The sequence below is a fragment of the Danio rerio genome, chromosome 2 (assembly GCF_052040795.2).
Source record: "Danio rerio strain M-AB ecotype USA chromosome 2, GRCz13ab, whole genome shotgun sequence".
NCBI lineage: Eukaryota > Metazoa > Chordata > Actinopteri > Cypriniformes > Danionidae > Danio > Danio rerio.
The window spans coordinates 47,888,078-47,909,959 of record NC_141022.1 but is presented as its reverse complement, the minus strand read 5'-3'; the positions used below and the strand labels follow the sequence as shown (position 1 = coordinate 47,909,959).

At 35.6% G+C, this 21,882-nt stretch overlaps 2 protein-coding genes across 5 annotated transcripts in view; one reads left to right on the top strand and one right to left on the bottom strand.

Moving 5' to 3' along the window:
• Window positions 1–15,288, bottom strand: part of kcnab1b (potassium voltage-gated channel subfamily A regulatory beta subunit 1b) — a 105,674-nt gene extending 90,386 nt beyond the window's left edge. The window contains exons 1-2 of one of the 3 annotated variants that reach the window (XM_087241357.1): window positions 15,190–15,288; window positions 9,881–10,093 (exon numbers count right to left, since the gene is read on the bottom strand). In XM_087241357.1, the coding sequence (XP_087097483.1) occupies window positions 9,881–9,942 (62 nt within the window). In that variant the 5' untranslated portion in view covers window positions 9,943–10,093; window positions 15,190–15,288. Of the gene's footprint in view, window positions 1–9,880; window positions 10,180–14,994; window positions 15,082–15,189 lie in introns of those variants that run through there. The other 2 variants (XM_087241358.1, XM_087241355.1) reach the window with 2 other exon arrangements.
• dnaaf6 (dynein axonemal assembly factor 6) lies at window positions 15,070–20,439 on the top strand. Of its 2 annotated transcripts, NM_001002309.1 has the most exon segments (6): window positions 15,106–15,318; window positions 15,407–15,470; window positions 16,920–17,028; window positions 17,116–17,212; window positions 19,851–19,936; window positions 20,027–20,439. In NM_001002309.1, coding segments are annotated over 6 exon segments (585 nt in total). In that variant the 5' UTR covers window positions 15,106–15,219; the 3' UTR covers window positions 20,157–20,439.
• The last annotated feature ends 1,443 nt before the right edge of the window (window positions 20,440–21,882 follow it).

The window sequence follows — 21,882 nt, the reverse complement described above, 5'->3', positions numbered from 1 at the left end:
ATCCACTCTAAATGATTAGAGAACACTATTCACCTACCAACAAAACAAGTGATTGTCTGAGTAAGTTATTAATCGGTTCACATAATGTATTCTTTCAAGAACACTATTCACCTACCGACAAAACAAGTCACTGTTTATGTGTGAGATATTAAATGATACACTCAAACGATTCCTTCTTAAACACTATTCACCTACCATCAAAACAAGTAACTGTCCTTATGAGTAATTAAATGGCTCACTCAAATGGTTCATTTAAGAAAACTATTCACTTAATAACAAATCAACTATCTTCATGAGTGAGTTATTAAGAAATTCACTCAAATGATTTGCTTAAATAATTTGTTTAGAACACTATTCACCTACCAACAAAACAAGTGATTGTCTAAGTGAGTTATTAACTGATTCACTCAAATGATTCATTCAAGAACACTATTCACCTACCAACAAAGCAAGTGACTGTCTTTACGAACGAGTTATTAAATGATTCACTCAAATGATTCATTCAAGAACACCAACAAAACACGTACTTGTCTGAGTTATTAACTGATTGACTCAAATGATTTGTTTAAGAACACTATTTACCTACCAACAAAGCAAGTGACTGCCTTTATGAGTGAGTTATTAAATGATTTGTTTAACAAATCGACTAACTGTCTTTATGAGTGAGTTATTAAGTGATTCATTTAAAAGATTCAGTCAAATGATTCATTTAGGAACACTATTCACCTACCAACTAGGCAACTGACTGTCTTTAATAATGAGTCATTAACTGATTCACTCACATGATTCGTTCAAGAACACTATTCACCTGCCAACAAAGCAAGTGATTGTCTTTGCTGTTGCTCAGCCAACATTGCTGTCTAAAACTGGCTGAATTTCCTGAAAGAGAATGACGTTTTTATTAAAAAAATTTTCAACTGTTTGCCAAAGCATGCGACTATAGCCTATGCCTACATTAAGATATTTATGTTAATATTTTTTTTACTGCCTGTTGTTTCTTTTGGCATATAAAATAGGTATTGTCTGATAGAGATATCAATAAGGTTCATCTGTGTCGCAGAACTGTGTTGTTTCCGATTTCTACAAGCTCAATAACATCCACAGCAAAAAATAAAAAATAGTCGAAAAACTGTGCCAATTAATTAGATGTGCAAGGCAAGCAGGTACGTTTTTGGGGTTGCTATGGACAACTACAAATGTAAACATTATTAGGCTATAATGTAAATGACTTATTATTCTATCTATTTACTAAAAAATTAATTCAAATTAAATTAGGCATTTAGTAGTAGGCTAAATAGCAGCATGTTGAAATGATGTGTCAATGCGTTTTCTATTAGGCTACAATAAAAAAAATTGTACAGTACAGTGCGTTTAATTTAGGCTATTTATTTATTTTTGTCCCTGTGCGCCGATTGGAGACGGAGTTCACTGCTGATATTCTGAGAGCTCGGGTGGTTCTCATTTCTTATTTGTGCATCCTCGTTTCCTTTCCTTGCTTTCTTTCCTCGTGTTTCCACCCCACCGGGATAACGTTACGAGGGAAGGACGCAAAAAGACTGAAGGACCGAGGAATCGAATCAAGTGAAAAGACACGTCCTCGTATCTTTAGCGTAACTTCAAAGCGTCGTCAATTAATGACTTGCACGTTTGGATTAACTGCATGTCTACATTCAAGTCATTCTCTGTTCTATAATGATCGATAAAGAAACATTCATTTAATAAAAAAAGGAATAAGCCATTCAAATAAAGAGCCCAATCAGCAGATGGCGGGCGGGTGCGGTTTTAAAAATTGGTCAAAAATGTTACTGCAGATGGATGGCGGACGGATGATGAATTTTGTCATGCGGTTGCGGATGAAATAATAGCCCATCCGCGCATCTCTAGTACACAAACAGCTTTGACCTCAAAGAAATCAGACATGGACTAAAGTGCCACAAAGGTGCTGGATCTACTACTCTGTGCCTTGGCCCTCTAGGACTGCATCTGAATAGCACTACTCTGTCTCACAGTCTTAACTGAGTGTAAGTGTGTCACTAAAGTAAGCTTAATCTGAGACTGTCACACTTTGGCGTCCCCTGATGGAAAAACTATTCTGGCACCCAGAGACAAAGATCTCTCTAAACGTCCCCCTGATAATGAGACTCAGTCAGAGATCACCCACTTTATTATACTCTCGTCCAAATAAAGAGCTCTGGCAGGAAATTAGTTTAGTCAAACATGGTTTTGCATGAGCTCTCCAAGGACACCGCTCCCTCATTTTTAACATCTTTATACAGATTTATTATCATCAACTGGGAAGTTTCTCCTCTCTAAGAACAGCTGAGAAAGTCACTGATTTAGAAACACGATTAAATGTGAAAAATTGGTGTGGATGTCACTGTGAGATAAGTAAAAGATACAGCAGGCTGGATCTGAATGACTGTTTGGCCTTCTGAATTGAATTTAAGGTTATAAGAAGCTTGTGTAGACAAATATGTCATGATAATTAATAGTATTGTTCATTAGGAATAATAATAATCTTTATTCATTCATTCATTTATTTTCATTCGTCTTAGTCCATTTATTTATCATAAGGTCACCACAGCGGAATGAACCGCCAACTTATCCATATGTTTTACACAGCAGATGCCCTTCCAGCTGCAACCCAGTACTGGGAAACACCCATACACATTCATTCACACACATACACTATGGACAATTTAACTTACCCAATTCACCTATAGCGCATGTCTTTGGACTGTGGGGGAAACTGGAGCACCTGGAGGAAACCCACACTAACACAAAAATGCTAACTGACCCAGCTAGGACTCGAACCAGCAACCTTCTTGCTGTGAGGCGACAGTGCTAACCACTGAGCCACCGTGTCGCCTATAATCTTTATATTTTTAAAGAAATTTTAAAAGCAGCTTCTCAAAGCTCTGAAAAAAGCAGGACATTTACAAACTCTCTATGTATATTTAATTACCTTACATGAATCTCAAGCTTCAGACTGTAATAAATGTGCTTAATACCTTTTGCCAAGGCTGTGGTTTCAAGCTAATAAGGTGGTAAATATTGCATTTTATGAATCTTCAAGGACCACAATTTTAGCGAAAAACCTTCTTTAATGTTTTACCAAAGGAAAAAAGTCACATACATCTTGGATGACCTGGGAGTGAGTAAATCAACCTAGGCTAATTCTGAAAATGTACCGCTATATAGACTCATGGAGTGAGCCAAATATGTCCCAGAAGGTACAGTTTTTTTTTTTTGCAGTTTTTGTTTCCCCAATTCCACTTTAGTTATTTCACTTTAATTAAAATTTTAAATTCTACAATTAAATTTTAAATTTACTTTAACATTGCATTTATGTTTATCAGTGCAGCAAATTAAACTGAATAAAACTGAGAAATGTAGCTTTTTATAAGCTGAAAAAAAATAAAATTGCTATAAGTAATGAAAATGCTTTTATACTTTTTATTTTAGTTAACTATAAAAAAAACAGCTTTAGACCAGATACTTTATCTCAGTTTTGGATATTTTCATTTAAAACAAAATGTCATTTAATGTAGTGACATGATTGATTAAAAATATTAGCAAATATAATAAAATCTTTTTCTTAAAACTAAAGTATATTTAAAGTCTACATTAACCGGAAGCTGTGACTGTTTTTTTGCTTTTTTGTTTTTTCATATTGTGTCGCAGTGCCTAAAGTAGGCATTTCATTCAAAAAGATCAGGAAATGGGTTTAGAAGAGTTATTACAACCTGACAGAAACCTCCTTTACACCATTTCTGCTTGTTCTTAAAACTGACAGGGGGCATAGTTAAGTATGTTGGCCACGCCCAATACCAATTTACCAAAAAAAAAAAAAAAATAGGAAGTGCTAAAATCTTCAGATTTAAATTTTTCAAACTTTTTTTCTTAATATGTCATTATATAGATTATATTTGTATATTATTACATTAGTAATAGATTATATTATTGTATATTATATTATTTGTATATTATTAATTGTTCACCACAAAACTGGCAATGTGAGCTAACAAAATCATATGGTAAGTTTTGATTTCATTTGTCTTTTAAAAATCTCTAAAAAAATAAAAAAAAAAGCTAACAGAAATGTATTAAATTGTAAATTAACTAGACTCTAAGAACCAAAGGTCAACCAAGAAAAAAAAAAAAAAATATATATATATATATATATATATATATAAAATATATATATAATAATATAAATATATATATAATAATAATAATATATAAAAAATATATATATATATAATAATATATATATATATATATATATATATATATATATATATATATATATATATATATATATATATATATATATATATATATATATATATATATATATATATGAAGTTATTGGAGAAGATATCAAGGTCTCACAATAAAACAAAATATGTAAAAAAAAAAAAAAATTAAGAATAAACAAAAACGCTTGTGTTTTAATATTAATTATTAGCCGGTAATTCACTTTTTGTGCTTTGACTGAACTCTTGAAATTTGTAATTTACTTGATCCTAATGATCTGAGGGATCTGTTAGGTTTGTATTCAGTGAGCATATCTGTGATGTATTGAGGTCCTAGGCCATTTAGTGATTTACAGACAAGTAATAATACTTTAAAATCTATTCTGAATGTAACTGGGAGCCAGTGTCAAGACCTGAGGACAGGTGTGATGTGCTCAAATTTTCTAATTAAAATGAAACAGGTTTTAATTAGATCACATAATTAACATAATTATCATTAAAGTTACCTTCCAGACATAACATTAAGACATCATCAGGCAAAATAACAACACAAAAAAAGAAAACTATTTTTGTATTGATAACCATATGATATATATACATACAGTGATGCAGTGAAACCAATCAAGATCATCGTAATTGAGTGTCCTCAACATGGCACACTCCCACTATGAATCTGTCAGTCCCTGGCCCTGAAAATGAGCAGTACACAATCCCTATAATTGATAATCTATGCTTTGCCACTACGCATTAAATACAGCAGAATTACATAAACCACAGATTTACATATTGTCTACATAATGACCTTTTCCTTCTGCGTAACTACATATGTACCTAACCCTCATCTCTCTCTCTCTCTTTCTCCCGCTTTTCCTCAGTAATCCCGCAGCTGTCATAAGGAATTAGTCCTATTGCAAGTCATTAGCATAAAGAACCAGTGTGAGTCAAAGCAGATCAAGCTGGCAGCTAATCAGAGCTAATAGCTTTATTTTACCCAGCGGTCGCCCCTCCTTCAGTGGCTCGAATAACACCTCTGACTCATGACTCATAAACAAAACCTTTGATCTTTGACAAACGCTTTCACGCACTGATTATACAGTATGGGTGTTTGTCTTTTCATTCCCGAACCCTCTATAGACACTCTTTAAAAATGAAAAGTGTCGACATGTATAATCAACATGTCAAAAATGTGAACTGAAAAAGCAGTAAACATGAAAACCAGCTTTGCATATTTTCAGTTAACCTATTTTTTTCCTGATTTGTAAACTCTATTACTGTATATCCCGACTGTTTCATTAAGTCAAACAGAAACTGAATCCACGGCTTATTTAATTTGCAAATTTTCTTGTGTAAGCCGTTCCAGGTCATGTCATTTAGTTTGTATAATGAATAAGTGTGCGAGTAAATTAATTATTACAGCTGATAAGTGCGGTTCAATAAATGACTGCAAAATCAGGGATGTGCTTGAATGCTGTTGCCAATTAATGCTTCTTGAATACTGTTGAAAGTCAATACTTGTGCAGTTATTCAATTATATTTCCAACAAGGATACCAGACTCACTCAATATTTTCCTGCTTGTTCAAACTATTTAAAAACTTATTTAAATTGAGCAGAAACAACAAACTTCTTGAGATTGTTTGGGGACAGCTTAATTGTTTTATGTTCAATACCCTTAAATGTGTAAATTACGATTACATTCAAAGATTCTTCTCCTTCATTCACTTTTGGTGAATTTAGCCTTGGCCAGGAAGACTTGATGTTATCAGGCAGTATCCAACGATCATTGGGTGTTTCAACCGTGAACCGCAACACCCTCAACATTGGTGGGTCAGCAGTGGTGGCCAAATCACTGCCCATCAACTCCCCCTGGCTTCCAGCTAAGCTCCTCTCTCCTGCTCCATGTCCAGCTAGAAGCTCTCTCTGCTGCCTCCCCCATCAAGCAAACAGTTATCTTTCTTTCCCTCCCCATTACCTTAATGGCTGTAAGCATCCTCCATACTGAATGGGCGTGGAATCCTCTACAGCCCTCAACTGGGAAGAGTAATGCTTGCCAACCTTTCTCCCTGCAGTCATGCAAGAGGTCCTGGTATTTGGCGCTCTTCCTCTCAAACGTTTGCTCACAACTTTCTTCCCATGGGACTGTAAGTTCGATGAGAATGATCTTCCTTGCCTCTTTAGACCACAGTACTGCATCTGGCCTCAGGGTTGTCTGGACAACCGGGGGAAATTGCAGTCTATCTCCCAGGCCTACCTTTTACAGCAGATTGGTTTTTGTTGTTACTGTGGTTGGTGGCTTTTAACCCGCTCTGAGTTTACTTAATTTGTGTTGGGCCAACATGAATGAGTTGTGAGGAACCCTGCAATTTGTACTGTGCTGTTCGCATTTTTAAAGGGACAGTTTACTCAAAATGTCAAATTCTGCTATCGTTATCGTAACACAAAATAAATATTCTAAAAATATCTTGCAATTAAAGTCAACGAGATCCAATGTTAAATGAATCCCAAGATTATTTAAAATATCTTCCTTTATGTTAAAATGTCGGCGACGCAGTGGCGTAGAAGGTAGTGCTGTCGCCTCACAGCAAGAAGGTCGCTGATTCAAGCCTGGGTCAGTTGGCGTTTCTATGTGGAGTTTGCATGTTCTTCCCGTGTTTGCGTGTGTTTCGTCCGGGTGCTCCGGTTTCCCCCACATTCCAAACACATGTGGTACAAGTGAATTATATTGGCTAAATTGTCCGTAGTGTGTGAGTGTGAATGAGTGCGTGTGGATGTTTTCCAGAGATGGGTTGCGACTCATCTGCTGCGTAAAAACGTGCTGAATAAGTTGAAGGTTCATTCCGCTGTGGCCACCCCTGTTAAATAATGGGACTAAGCCGAAAAGAAAATAAATGTTAAAATGTCTATTTTTGAGTGAACCTTTTCTTTAAATAAAGAGGTCATCAGAGCATTAAACTAACAAGACAAAGTTAGCAGAAAAACCGTGTGACCTTTACATATGAAACCTGTGTGAAACGAAACGTGATCTTATGATCTTTTTTCCACTTGAAAATGCTCCAAAATCAAGTTTTAAGTGTTTTATGTGTGACTTTAGCTCTCGTGATGTTCATGTGATTTTTCTGTTAGGATTTAAAGCCATTTTACTGTATTTCCACTTGAATTCTATTTCACTGTAACATGTTATTGGAAACAATCTAAAAACGATTTATCATAAAGTGAGTGAACAAGTTTCAGGACATATTTAAAAAAAAAAACATATAAAGAGAGGATTTTCAAATGTAATTTATCACAATATTATTTTATTTATATATATTTTATTTTATAAAAGACAATGAAGGAATGAATACAGTATAATGCAATTGTTGAATTTAACTTTAAATTATACTCTAACATGGCTGCGGTGGTTCATTCCGCAGTGGCGACCCCAGATTAATAAAGGGACTAAGATGAAAAGAATATGAATAAATGAATGAAACATAGCTGTTAAAGTACATAGCTGTTTTGTTTTAAAATAATCCTAAATTAAAGTTAAATTGTTGTGAAAATATGTTATATATATCATAGATTTATTCCTACTTTTTATTTTATTATCCTTTTTTGTTATTTTTTTTATTTTATTATTCTGTTTTCACTTTCATTTTTGGCAAACTTTCTGTACTTTGTTAAGATTTATATTGATTTCAAGAGTTCACCCTTAGCTGATGATAGATTGTGAAGCGTGTTTGGCATGCTGCCCAGGAGAGAGCCCTAAGCTTGTGCGATCCGTGAGCCCGGGGCTCCCCAGCGTTGCAGGGCCAGACGGGAATCTGAGTTCAGGTAGCTCTCGAGAACTCCCTCTGCTTGATGATGTTGGAAGTAGATTATGAATGCTATGGAATATCTACTGTATGCTGTCAAATTTTTTTTTTGTCAATTTACTTATGTTACATGTTCTTGGTCTGTGGGAGGAAACCGAAGAACCCGCGGAAAACCCACACAAACACAGGGAGAACATGCACACTCCGCACAGAAATGCAGACTTGCCCAGGTAGTGACTGAACCAGTGACATTCTTGCTGTGAGGCAATGATGCTAACCATTAGGCCTCCGTGCTGCCCTGACAAGGAAATGGGAGAAGTAGGGGTGGAAAGGGGGACTCTTCAAGACGAAGATGGCTGAGGTAAGATACTCAGGTTTTTTATAGTGGTTAAGGAGTCGTCTGATTGGTGAATCAGTGTAAGCTAATGTGGACCAGCTGCTATCAATCATAAGCGCGTGCTCCTCTCGAATTTAGTTTATAAATAAACTTCACTTAGATTCGTAATTTCATTGTAATTTAACTTTATTTATATTTGTCAGTGCAGGTATAGCAAGTATAACTAAATAAAGACAGAAATTGCTGTCTATGGCGAATGAGAAAGATCTCACATTTCATCTAAAATATGTTAATTTGTGCTATAAAAATGAACAAAGGTCTCTGGGGGTTGGAAAGCATGGGGGTGAGTGATTAAAGGGCCATGACACCCCCCACTTTCGGTTAAAGACTACTTCAGAATTTTTTCAAAAGATTCATGATTAATGGGCGTGGAGCTCCGCGAGCATAGGGCAGGAGTGGGCGTGGCCAACAGGGGAGAAGGGGAGAAGGGGAGCGAATATTTGTTGTTGACAGTTAGCTCACAAACTGAGACACAAACCGTGAGGAGACGCATGAGTTTATAGTTCACAAAGTTAAAATGCATAGAAATAAACAGTAATTTAATGCCCTGCTACAATTGTTATTCGTAATTTCATATACACATAACCACAAATTATATCATTATAAAGATAAGTGTGTTCATGTAAACACTATAAATGAGGATCCTTCCGGTCTAAATTATAAATCTGAATGCAGACTCAGTGCAGCAGGTCTCCTGATCTGTCTATTTTAACTATTAACACTGCTGGTAATATAGAGGATTTAGGCAAACACAGCAGCACGGTGATGTGTCTAAATGTGAACAAACTCCTGATAAAAGTCAACGTCCGCCATTCTTCAATTCTCGCACTGCTCTCCCGACAAACATGCTTGCAGCACACACACAGCTTTGCTGTATGATCGGCCCTGACAGGATCGCGGAGAAAAAACATGCAACAAACCCCGTGGATCATGGAAACAAACACATACGAGCCTTCATGAACGGCTACTGCGTGCCGTTGGTCTGTGTCTCACTCACAGCTTGCTTGAAACTGGCAGGTCTGCCTTCGGAAAGCACGTGCTCTCATGAATAATTAAACAGCCGGCTCTTCTCATAGGATAAGAAAACTCCGCTATGAATAATAATGAGAAACCGACGCGTCATCATTGCACTTGCAGTACTGCGCTACGTCGCCGATTTTGATCCCGCCCCAAAAATCATTTTAAACCCGGAAGCTGAAATTTGCTGACAAAAGCTCAAAATTATCAATTTTTCCCAAAATTAAAGCTGACAGGTGCTAACATTGTCTTGACTGATGCTCAACACACACAAATCTGTAAATATAAAAAAAAAGTTCTCCAGGGTGTCCTGAACCTTTAATATCAGAATTTTCTTTTTTTTCAGTGAAGTAATTCTTTGATGGTTCCACTGTATATCAAATCTACTTCTCTTAGTGTGTAAAAACAAGTGTACCTGTAGGCCATTTTGGTGGTGGTGCCCAATGGGTCCTTCAAAGAGAACCCATGGATCTGCATGAAAAGTCTCAGCTGCTGGAGCTCCAGGGCAGAGCTGGATCTGGCAGTCCAGTGTGAACAGCCTGTTGTGTGGTGCTGTGAGCTCAGTCCTGCCTGCTGTCTCTGGAGGACGAGACCTGGGCTTCTCTCGCAGCGCTGAACACTTCTCTGCCTGGGGACAGAAATGTCACTGAGAGCCGCCTTGTACAGATACATTCTTCTGATTCTCGCTTAAATGCGACGTGCTGTCATAAAGATGTGAGAGCCTTTCCACCTTGGTTTTTATACACAGAGCTAGCAGTCAATACACTGAGCTATCAGTCTGGGTAAACACAGCTGAGGCCAATCCAAATACGGGACATCACGCATGGAATTGTAATCCTTTAGTACCATCCAGTCATGGGATTTCTGACTTCATGGCATTCCAACGAACAATGGGAGATAGATTTGTAAGTCAGCTAAAGTCCTCATGTTAGCTGTGTGACTGTTGTCAGAATAAAAAATATCCCAAATATCTGGGTAACCATCTGTATATGCTTACAAACACTGGCACATACAATTGGAAACGTATAAATGCGTGTAGTTTCAAATGCGTCAGGTATAGACATAGTATTATTAATGATAATTTGTTAATTAAATAACAAAACCAGCTCTTGCATGGGCTCTGGCGCTGTCTGGCATTAGTGTCGACTGCCAGTTGCTTTGGGGGGATAAGCTGGGAAAAGCTTCAGCCATATTTCTGACATCAGATCAGATCAGTGGAGAGACTTTCAGCCAGAACACATATGAGATGAAGCAGCACGGCTCCTGTAAGCTCTGTTTTTACACAAACATTATTTTCCAGTGTATGATCCTCTGTTGCGTAGCATTTTGTTTTTTTATATTTTTAGTTTGATGATCTTGCACTCATCTTTTCATACCCAAAATATAGACTTGTTTAAACTCCAAATCACAAAAACATTCAACAGATAAAACGTTTAGTCTGGTATGAATACAGCTTTGATTAAATTCTGACTAATTTGAAAATTATTCATATTTGGCTATGTAGATTGATTTTCACAATAAATATAATAGAATAACAGTTATTGTAAAAAAAGCACTAAACTTAAATTAAATTGAATTAGTTTTCAAACTTGCCTGGAAACTTGGTTCTGTGTACTTATTGTTCCGTAATTCAAATTCACATACAGTTCAGATTTCTTCCCATTACAGACTTGCCTTCACAAATTTGTTGCCAATATTAGATGTGCATATGACTTGTCACCAGTTAAAAACTGCCTATATATATATATATATATATATATATATATATATATATATATATATATATATATATATATATATATATATATAGTTCAGATATAAACACTGATGTTTGTGGTTAAGATTAAAATCAAAGGAACTTTCATCAAACTTGATGTTGGTGAATGTTGTAGCAATTACATTTTTTAACCAATGGGTGGCTACAAACAACCATCAAAGTTATGTCAATGAATAGGTTTTCAAAAATGATACACCTATAATCAAACATGAAGTTTTATGTGTGAATTGTCATTCATTTTCTTTTCGGCTTAGTCTCTTTATTAATCTGGGGTCGCCAAAGCGGAATGTAGCGCTAACTTATAAAGCATATATTTTTACACAGCGGATGCGCTTTCAGCGGCAACCAATCTCTAGGAAACATCCATACACTCAATTACACTCATACACTACGGACAATTAAGCCTACCCAATTTACCTGTACCGCATGTCTTTGGACTGTGGGGGAAACCGGAGCACCCGAAGGAAACCCAGGCAAACACGGGGAGAACATGCAAACTCCACACAAAAACGCCACCTGACCCAGCCCAGGCTCGAACCAGCGACCTTCTTGCTGTGAGGCGACAGCACTACCTACTGCGCCATCACGTCTCCAATTGTTGAATCATTAATTTAAAAATAAATATGAAATGTTGTACAAGATGTTAGATTTCTATATTTAGCATTATCAGCAACAACAGCAAAGATCTTTTTTTATATTGAATATTTTCCTTTTGTTCAGATAATTTTTTCTTGATTTTTATTTGTATGAAAATTGCAATTTCTAAGTTCTGTTTGTTAAAACCAATAGCTTTTGCTGTCATTTTTTGTATAAATGGGAAGCAATGACATTTGTCTCATTCCTTTTTGCTGATCTGAAAAATGGTCTGATCCGTGACTCAAAAACCGTAGTGTGATCCGACCCATAAGATTAGTAATCTGTCAAATCACTAATAATATTCATGGGGACATATTTTTGACTATTACGTTTTTTTCATGCAGTTCTTTGCAAACCAATACCCCATAATATTGGTTAAGTTTAGGTCAGTGGTTCGCTGGTGTAGTCGATTTGAACGACAAGCCTCGCCTTCACCTGGATATCTACAAGAATGTGTATCTAAAACGTACAACAACACATACCCTAAGTATTCGCAAAAATTTAGACAGCGCCCTCTAGTGGATTTGTCATCTGAAACGTGCAATGAAAGGTACATGAAGTAACATTTTTTACTTTTCGCAAAAATGTTGGCTAATCCACATATTTCACAGCATCTATAGTAGATCTAACTGCTCAATATGGCTGCACTCACATTTACATACTTTCCCAAAATTCAGACTCAATCTGGTTTCATTTTAAATTCACTTAATCTGATCTCAGTTCAGACTCACAATGGTACACCGTCAATGCAGAATTGCTTAGAATGGCAGAAAAAGCCAGTGAAGGGTTCATCACAGATTTCAGAGAGAAGATGAAAAACTGAGGGACGATGGAAAGACGGGAGAGTGTCAGAATAAGTCTTTTTGTGAAAAATATGAGAAACTTTCTGTGTCTCTGACCATAAAGGAAGAATGCTGCAGAGAGAGTAAAGACATGGAAGCAGGGAGAGAAACTACATGAATGGAATACTGATAACTAGCTTGACAGATTCCCTCTACAGCTGCTGCAGGCAACAAATTCAGCTGTGACAATGACTTAGTAAAGCTCCACACATGCTTACAGTCACACACACGCACAATCAGTTTCCCTGGCTGAAGACGACTAATAAACATCACTCTCACAGGACTCAAGATAAGGGGGAAACTAATTAAATTAAATATAAACTTTAATAATAATTAGGTAAGTTATGTTTTGATAGTCTGCTTTGAGGTTTTCGTATAATAAGGCATACTGTATAGATGTGAGAGGCCGCAGGGAGGGTTCAGAAACAAGCAAATCTAATTACGCATAGAAATATTGAAAAAGTGGATCCCTGTAAATACTCCAAGTCAAGTGTCTTAACATGAAGACTCTGACTTAATCTAAAAGCCAACTTGGCAGTGTGAAGACTGCTGACCTAAGTATAAATATTGGCATCTGATTAATTAACGGCGACATGGTGGCTCAGTGGTTAAGGTAAAACTTTATTGTCCCACTTAGGGAAATTTGTCTTGGGCTCATGCCCTCAGCTGCAGTCATCACAAACAAAGAAAAACAATACAACATACAAAAAACAAATGAGTATATAAATAGATAAATAACTGGCCGTAGTGTATGTGTGTGAATGAGTGTGTATGGATGTTTCCCAGTACTGGGCTGCAGCTGGAAGGGGGTCCACTGTGTAAAATGTGCTGGATAAGTTGTTGGTTCATTACGCTGTGACGACCCCTGATGAATAAAGGAACTAAGCCGAAGGAAAATGAATGAATGAATGAATGAATAATTAACTAGCTTATGAGTCAAAGATGAGATCTTATTGAAACGTCTTGGTGTTAGCCAATATAAAGCATTTTAAACGCAGACAAGTCTAATGAAAATACAATGCCAAAATATGGGTCAAATATTATGTAACTGCACTATTTCATAAAGATTAAGCATGATGAATCTGACCTGTACTTTTTCAAATATAAACTGATCATACCGAATTTGATTACATTTTAAACATTAAAAACTTGAAAATACCTAGAGGTTTGAAGGATTTTGGCAAAAACTGGTTAAGATTTAAAATGAATTTTAATAAGGGCCTACATTGGAGCTGAACTTTGAGCCGGAACATAGCATGAAATAATGTTATATAAATGGTCATAAAATGATTATTATTGTAAGCATTTCTGACAATAATTTTAATAAACAAACCTTTGTTATCTTAAATATGTCTTTTGCTAGAGCGACAGTGGCTCATTGGTTAGCACTGTCACCTCAAAGCAAAAAGATTGCTGGTTTAGGTCCTGGCTGGGTCAGTTGGCATTTCTGTGTGGAGTTTTCATGTTCGAGTGGGTTTCCTGCGAGTGCTCCGGTTTCCCCCACTGTCCAAAGACATGTGCTATAGCCATAGGTAAATTAGATGAAAATAATTGGCCATATGAGAGAGTGTGTGTGTGTGTGTGTCTGCGTGTGTGAATGTGATAGTGTATGGGTGTTTCCCAGTACTGGGTTGCGGCTGGAAGGGCATCCGTTGCATAAGACATGGCAACCCCTGATAAATAAGAGACTAAAGGAAAATGAATGAATAAATGAATGTTTTGAGTGAGTCTATTATCCTTGTTGTTGGTTCTCCCTGTGTTTGCGTGGGTTTCCTCTGGGCGCTCCGGTTTCCCCCACAGTCCAAAGACATGCGGTACAGATGAATTGGGTAGGCTGAATTGTCCCTAGTGTATGAGTGTGTGTATGTGTGTTTGTTTCCCATAGATGGGTTGCAACTGGAAGGGCATCCGCTGCTTGAAAACGTGCTAGATAAGTTGGCGGTTCATTCCGCTGTGGCGATCTGGATTAATAAAGGGACTAAGTTGACAAGAAAATGAATGAATGAATGTCTTATGCTAATCTTAACAAAAATATCGCCATTCATAAAAGGCATCAATACACCTTTTCTTTCTACGTATGTAATAGTCTCAGGCCTGCAATATGCACAAGAATGAACCAACCCCGCCATCTAGTGTTTGGATTGATCTGCAACAACATACGTGCAAAAACGGAGTATATTTCTAACTTAATTTAATATTTTTCGTTATTATATGTATATATGTTATATAAGTTACATGTAAATCCATTTTTAAACACACTTTTTTCATACTTACAAATAAACAACTGTATATTTACAAATTACATCGATGGTGGTTTGTTAAAATACACCCAGAGGCCTAGCAACAGTTACTACTACAATCCGCGTCCATGGAAACGCTAAACTTAGCACCCGGAAGAGCAGGGCATTCACTTCATGCTAACGCTTTACAATAAAAAGAAAGAACATTAAAAACTCTAAAAACACTTACTTTTTCGTCGAAACCTCTCGAATAACACAGATGGAGGGTCTCGCGTCCGTTCATGATCTTCAGGCGTTGTCTGCTCTGCTCTCCAAGCCAAAGGATAATGATGAGGAAGAAGAGGACCTAACGCTACAGGTCTGAGCTTCAAAACAGCTGATGATTTATCTATTATCGCCTGACAAACCTTACATTTTGTTGAATTCTTTTTTGTTTTTTTGTGAAGCCCATGGCGAGGATGGGGCCGGGGCATATCGGCCCTCCTGCTGCACCTTCAGGAAAAAACAAGGGTAACGTTATAATTTAATGATTTAATTTAAAACTGTACCACTTTTTTATGCTGTTGATGCTTTACAGTTTTGATTTTGTAGTATTCTATTTATAAAAATACAATATAATAAACACATCTGTTTAACACTTAAATATTTAGTCCTATATTACTTTACATAATTCTGTAAATTGTATACACATAATATGTATAGTTTTAATGTATTTGCTTACAGATTAAGGTATTATTATTATTATTATTATTATTATTATTATTATTTTAAACATTAGAATGCATTTCTAAGAAATTATATGCCATTTTACCCATCATTTACTGCAGACATCTACTAAAATATAACTAAGTGTGTAACATAAGCGAGCCAAGCATGTCAGTCTTGTTTAGAACAAGAATCATTTGACGGTATATTAAACACTGTTTAAGAATCAGTGTAACAACGAAACACTGTTGATACAGTTTGCACTGTAGCCTCACAGCAAGAAGAACCCTAGTTTAAGTGCCAGCTGGTTCTTTTGGCATTTTTGTGTGGAGGTATAATAATAATTATTGTGTTTTTATTTGATCAAACATTAGAATGTATCCTCTTTATATTTTTAAGAAAAACTTAACTAACTACAATTGTTACCATAATTTACAATAGACATCCACTAAAATATAACTGTTACAATACAAATGTGTAACAATAATTTATATAGGCCTACTAAACATGTCAGTCATATTTATAACAAGAATAGTTTGACCATATATTAAAAGACGATTTAAGGATCAGTGCAACAAAATTCTTTCATTTTCATTCAGCTTAGACCCTTTAATCATCAGGAGTCGTCATTGTGGAATGAACCACCAACTTATCAAAAATATGTTTTACACAGAGGATGACCTTCCAGCTTCAACCCAGTACAGGGAAACTTCCATACACACTCATTCACACACATACACTACGGCCAATTTAGTTTACCCAATTAGGTTATAGGGCATGTTTTTGGACTGTGGGGGAAACCAGAGCACCCAGAGGAAACACACGCCAAACTCCACACAGAAATGCCAACTGACCCAGCTGAGACTTGAACCAGCAACCTTCACAGTGCTAACCACTGAGCCACAAAATACTATTAATAATTGTCATTTAATTTTTTTATACTTCTCAACTCCCCTTTAAACCACTAAGCTTTACCCATTCTGTCAGCAAAAAAGTTTTTAATCATTTAAAATATGAAAAAATAGGAATGATCACTACATATTTTATGTATTTTAACAAATACAGGTCAGAATAAGTATGTTGTTTTATTTTTACAGTACATCAATATACGTTACACTGATAGATAAACATTTCTTTACCCATATTTGGACATTTTATTATCACATTTATCTGAAACAGTTCTATGTATTTAAAAATACCGTAGTAATTTGAATTTGAGGAGAACGTAAAATGTAATGTCTTGTTTTCAACTAGGTAGCACTAGTGCCTATGTGAAGAAGAACAGCAAAGACATCTGGGATGAGGCTGAGGTGACCGAAGGGGCACATTTTGATGACCTCAATGATCCACGACCACAACCAGAGTACGACAAAACACATGCATGTCAGAATCTTACTGTATATGAGCTAAACATGAGCTGATCTCAACCTGTGTGTGTTTCTACGATAAGGTACGAGATTGTGCTGAAACAGTCTGTCGGGACTGAAGATTTGTTTCTTGGCTTAAGCAGAAAAGACCCCTCATCCATGTGTTGTGAAAGCATGCTGGTACCGCTCATTCCTCACTTATAATCTTAAACATTAATACAACATTAATCTTATAGCTCAGAACACTGTGGATTTACTGACTGATTTAAAGTTTTAGATCTAAAGCTTCAGATTTAAGCTTAAAAAGTTTGGGTGTAGAAATGTTATTTTCTTTTCCGAAAGAGATTTCCCACATGAAAAAAATACTACAGTATTTTATAGAAAATAATACTCTAGTGTTTTTTAAACTAAACTACAATAAAGTGTTTTCAATTGTATGTTTTTTACACCACTGTTTTAATGAAGAGTGCTGTAGAACTAAATATAATGAACCAATAAACTTATAAATACTGTAGTTTACTTCAGGTTTTACCACAGTAAACTATGGTGTAACTATGGTAATAAATTATACCCTGTTGTTGTAAAAAAAAATACAGTGTTGATAATTTTTTATTATTATTATAGTTTTGTTACCATAGCCACTATAGAATCACCACAACCAATAAATTCAAGTATTTTACTTAAGTATCTTTCAAAAACAGTACACTATTTACTATTAAATACTATAGTATTTTTTCATGTGAATTGGCTTCGATGCTTTAGAATAAATACATTACTGTTCTCAAATGATACATTTTAAAAGTTGTATTATCTTTTAATACATGGCTCTTTGGAATACTAGATTCTGATTGGTCAATCACAACATTCCAAGGTACAGTGCATCCTGAAAGTATTCATAGCATTCACATTTTTTATGTCACAGCCATTTTCCAAAATGGATTAAATTAATTTATTTTCTCAACATTCTACACACAGTACCCCATAATGACAATGTGAACAAAGAATTTTTTGAAATTGTTGCAAATTTCAAAAAAAAAAAAAAAAAAAAAAACTGAAAAATCACATGTACATAAGTATTTACAGCCTTTGCCGTAAATCTCTGAATTAAACTCAGGTACATTCTGTTTCCACGGATCATTCTTGAGATGTTTCAGCAGCTTAATTGGAGTTCACCTGTGGTAATTTCAGTTGATTGGACATGATTTGAAAAGGCATACACCTGTTTATACAAGGTCCCAGGATTGACAGTGCATGTCAAACCACAAACCAAGCATAAGGACAAAGGAATTGTCTGTAGACCTCTGAGACAGGATTGTCTTGAGGCACAAGGCTGGGGAAGGTTACAGAAAATTTTCTGAAAAATTCCAATGAGCACAGTGGCCTCCATCATCCATTAGTGGAAGATGTTTAGAACCACCAGGACTCTTTCTAGAGCTGGCCGTCATCTTAGCTGAGTGATCGGGGGAGAAGGGCCCGAATAATGGTCACTCTGTCTGAGCTCCAGCGTTCTTCTGTGGAGAGAGGATAACCTTACAGAAGGACAACCATCTGCGCAGCAGTCCACCAATCAACCCTGTTTGATAGAGTGGCCAGACGGAAGTCACTCCTCACCTGGAATTTGCCAAAAGGCATCTGAAAAACTCTCAGACCACAAGAAACAAAATTCTCTGGTCTGATGAGACTAAAATTGAACTCTGTGGAGTGAATAGCAGGCGTTACGTTTGGAGAAAACCAGACACCGCTCATCAATAGGCTACTAACAGCCCTACAGTGAAGCATGGTGTTGGCAGCATCATGCTGTGGGGATGTTTTTCAGCAGCAGGAACTGGAAGACTAGTCAGGATAGAGGAAAAGATGAATGCAGCAATGCACAGAGACATCCTGAATGAAAACCTGCTACAGGGTGCTCTTGACCTCAGACTTGGGCAAGGTGACCGAGGTGAACTTCCAGCAGGACAGTTTCCCAAAGCACACTGCCAAAATATCAATAGAGTGGCTTTATAACAACTTGGTGAATGTTCTTGAGTGGCCCAGCCAGAGCCCAGACCTAAATCCTATTAAACATCTCTGGAAAGATATGAAAATGGCTGCTCACCGTCGCTTCCCATCCAACCTGATAGAGCTTAAGAGGTACTGCAAAGAGAATTGGGCAAAAATTCTCCAAAGACAGGTGTGCCAAGCTTGTGGCATCATATTAAAAAAAAAACTTAAGGCTGTAATTGCTGTCAAAGAGGCATCAACAAATTATTGAGCAATGACTGCAACAAATTTGCAACAATTTAAAAAAAAACTTTTTTTAAATAAATGAATTTAATCCATTTTGGAATAAGGCTGTAGCATAAAAAATGTGGAAAAAGTGAAGCGCTATGAATACTTTCTGCATACACTGTATATGTTATTCCCCAATCACAGCCAATGACATGAATAACACAGGCTCATTTATGTACCAGGAAACATATTGACCATTAGTGAACATATTTATACACATGAATGTAAATAATATGAATAATAAACATTTCTAATAATAATAATAATGTATAACAAGTAAGTGTTGGTATAATAAGTAACGTATATTATAAGTTTTGTTTCTGTCAGCTTTAAGTTTAATTAAAGAATTAATATATTATTACAACTCAGATCAATCAATGTTTTGTTTCTAATTGTTTCGTTTGTTAACCAGAAGCCATATAATAAGCAGGGTATAGTACATCTGTGATTGTTTATGCAGAAAAAAGCCCTTAATGCAATCATATTTTCTCTCTTTCTCCCTGTCTCTCTCTCTCTCTCTCTCTCTCTCTCTCTTTCTTTCTTATGCAAGGTAAGAGTTAAACTGCCTGATACAAAAACATCTGATTTGGTGCTGGATGTGAGGGAGACATTTTTGGATCTCAGAACTCCAAAGTAGTGAGTGAACTATTTGCTACAATATTTGACATTTCTCCTTCTAGTGTTCATTAGGTATGTAAATATCTTTGCATGTATTATTTATTTCAGTAAGCTTGGCCTTCACCTGCCTCACCCAGTCCATAAACAGGAGGGCAATGCCAGATTCATCACAGAGAGGGAAGAGCTGGAGATCACGCTGCCCATGAACAGACCAATGGACTGCATTAATCTGACCTGAGGGAAACAGAGAGAAAGATAGACAAAGCTCCACCACAATGTACTCAAGAACTTCTACAGATTCAGTTCTAGAGCTGTTCCTTTACACTTTTGAATCCAGCCTGGAACATAATGTTAAAATCTTTCCAAATCAGCTGCTTTGAAAGTGGAAAGGATCCAAAGTCTGTGTTAGAACTTATTCAGTAATATAAAATCACAATCATTTTACTTTTTAGCAGGATTGTAAATCTCTTTATTTTTCTGTATGTAATTTTAAGAATAATACAAATCTTAATCTTTTTTAATTCATGATTGCTTCTCTTTATGTTTCTTAAACCTATTTTAAAGCAAATTGCATTAATTGTTATTAAGTATTGACTTTCAGTAGCTATTAATGGAAATAATAAGAGTCATTGTTACACTTTCAGATTCATCAAATACCATTTCAGAAGGTACACATATTATTTCTGAGTTCACAAGCAGTCAGAGTTTGGTCCTAAACCTTTGGCCTTATAAATAGACACTGGGCCAAATAACATATTTTAAATTAGCTTTATTTGGGCCTTTGTAGCTCTGAATAAAATTGCAGTGCTTTTTCTTTTCAGTGATTATATTAGACCATATTATTAGCCATAAAAACCTGATGTATCAAATAAGATACAAATATACAGCAAAGACACAATTTTGATTTCCACATCTAATTACTTACTCATTTTTCTTCAGCTTATTTGTTACTTCTCTCAGGGGTCACAACCACAGTGGAATCTATTTTATAACAAAGAATACATAAAATGCATGTGTGTCTAATTATCAAAGTCAGCATTATTTTCAATTCTGCCACAAGTAGAGACATACAGAGGATTGTATGTAAATCATGTTACTCTCAGACCCTGGGTGCACACAAATTCTAAAAACACTACAAGAAGAATGTATAAGCAACAAATGCAAACAATTTTAGTCAAAATTAGGAGAGAAAAAAATATTAAAATACAAAACTGTACATTTAAATATGAGTGAAATATAGGTAACACTTTATTTTGATGGTTTATTTGAGTATTAGTAGACTGTCTGTTTAATATCTGTTGATATACTCCTTCGACAGACATTTAACTGACTATTAGAAACTTTGCAAGTACATGTCAACTTACACTAACCCTAACCCCATTAAACCATTAAAATAAACATATATTCACATGAGCTTATTTTAAAATTTTATAATAATGACAATTCAATGACAAATGGGTATAAGTTAGTGGTTTGAAAGTTAGTGAAAAAGTATAAAGTTTTGGGGGTCTGCACTGTGAGAACAAGTAAGACGCTTGATAAAAAAAAAGGCAATAAATTCCTTAAATTCAGTAGTACATGTAGCGGTTGTATTTGATCATATGTTTAGATGACAATCAAACAAAGGTTTACCTGAACGTTGTTGTGGTCTGTTGTGGTTGTTGTGTCTCCCATAGACATTTCAAAGCTGTATAAGAATAACAAAATGCATTTTTGAGCAGATGCCCTTTGTGTACATAATATGGAGCCAGATCAGTCTCAGAATTAATACATTTACAAAATAAAATTCATACATCCACAACACAATTAACATTAAAAAAATCTAATTTGTAAATTCAAAACATGATAAAAAAAAAACACAAATGAAATTTGTGAGTTTAAAACCCGATTCAAAAATACACAAATCAAATTCATGAATTCAAAACAAGATTTAAAAATAAACAAAGCCAATTTGAAGGTTTAAA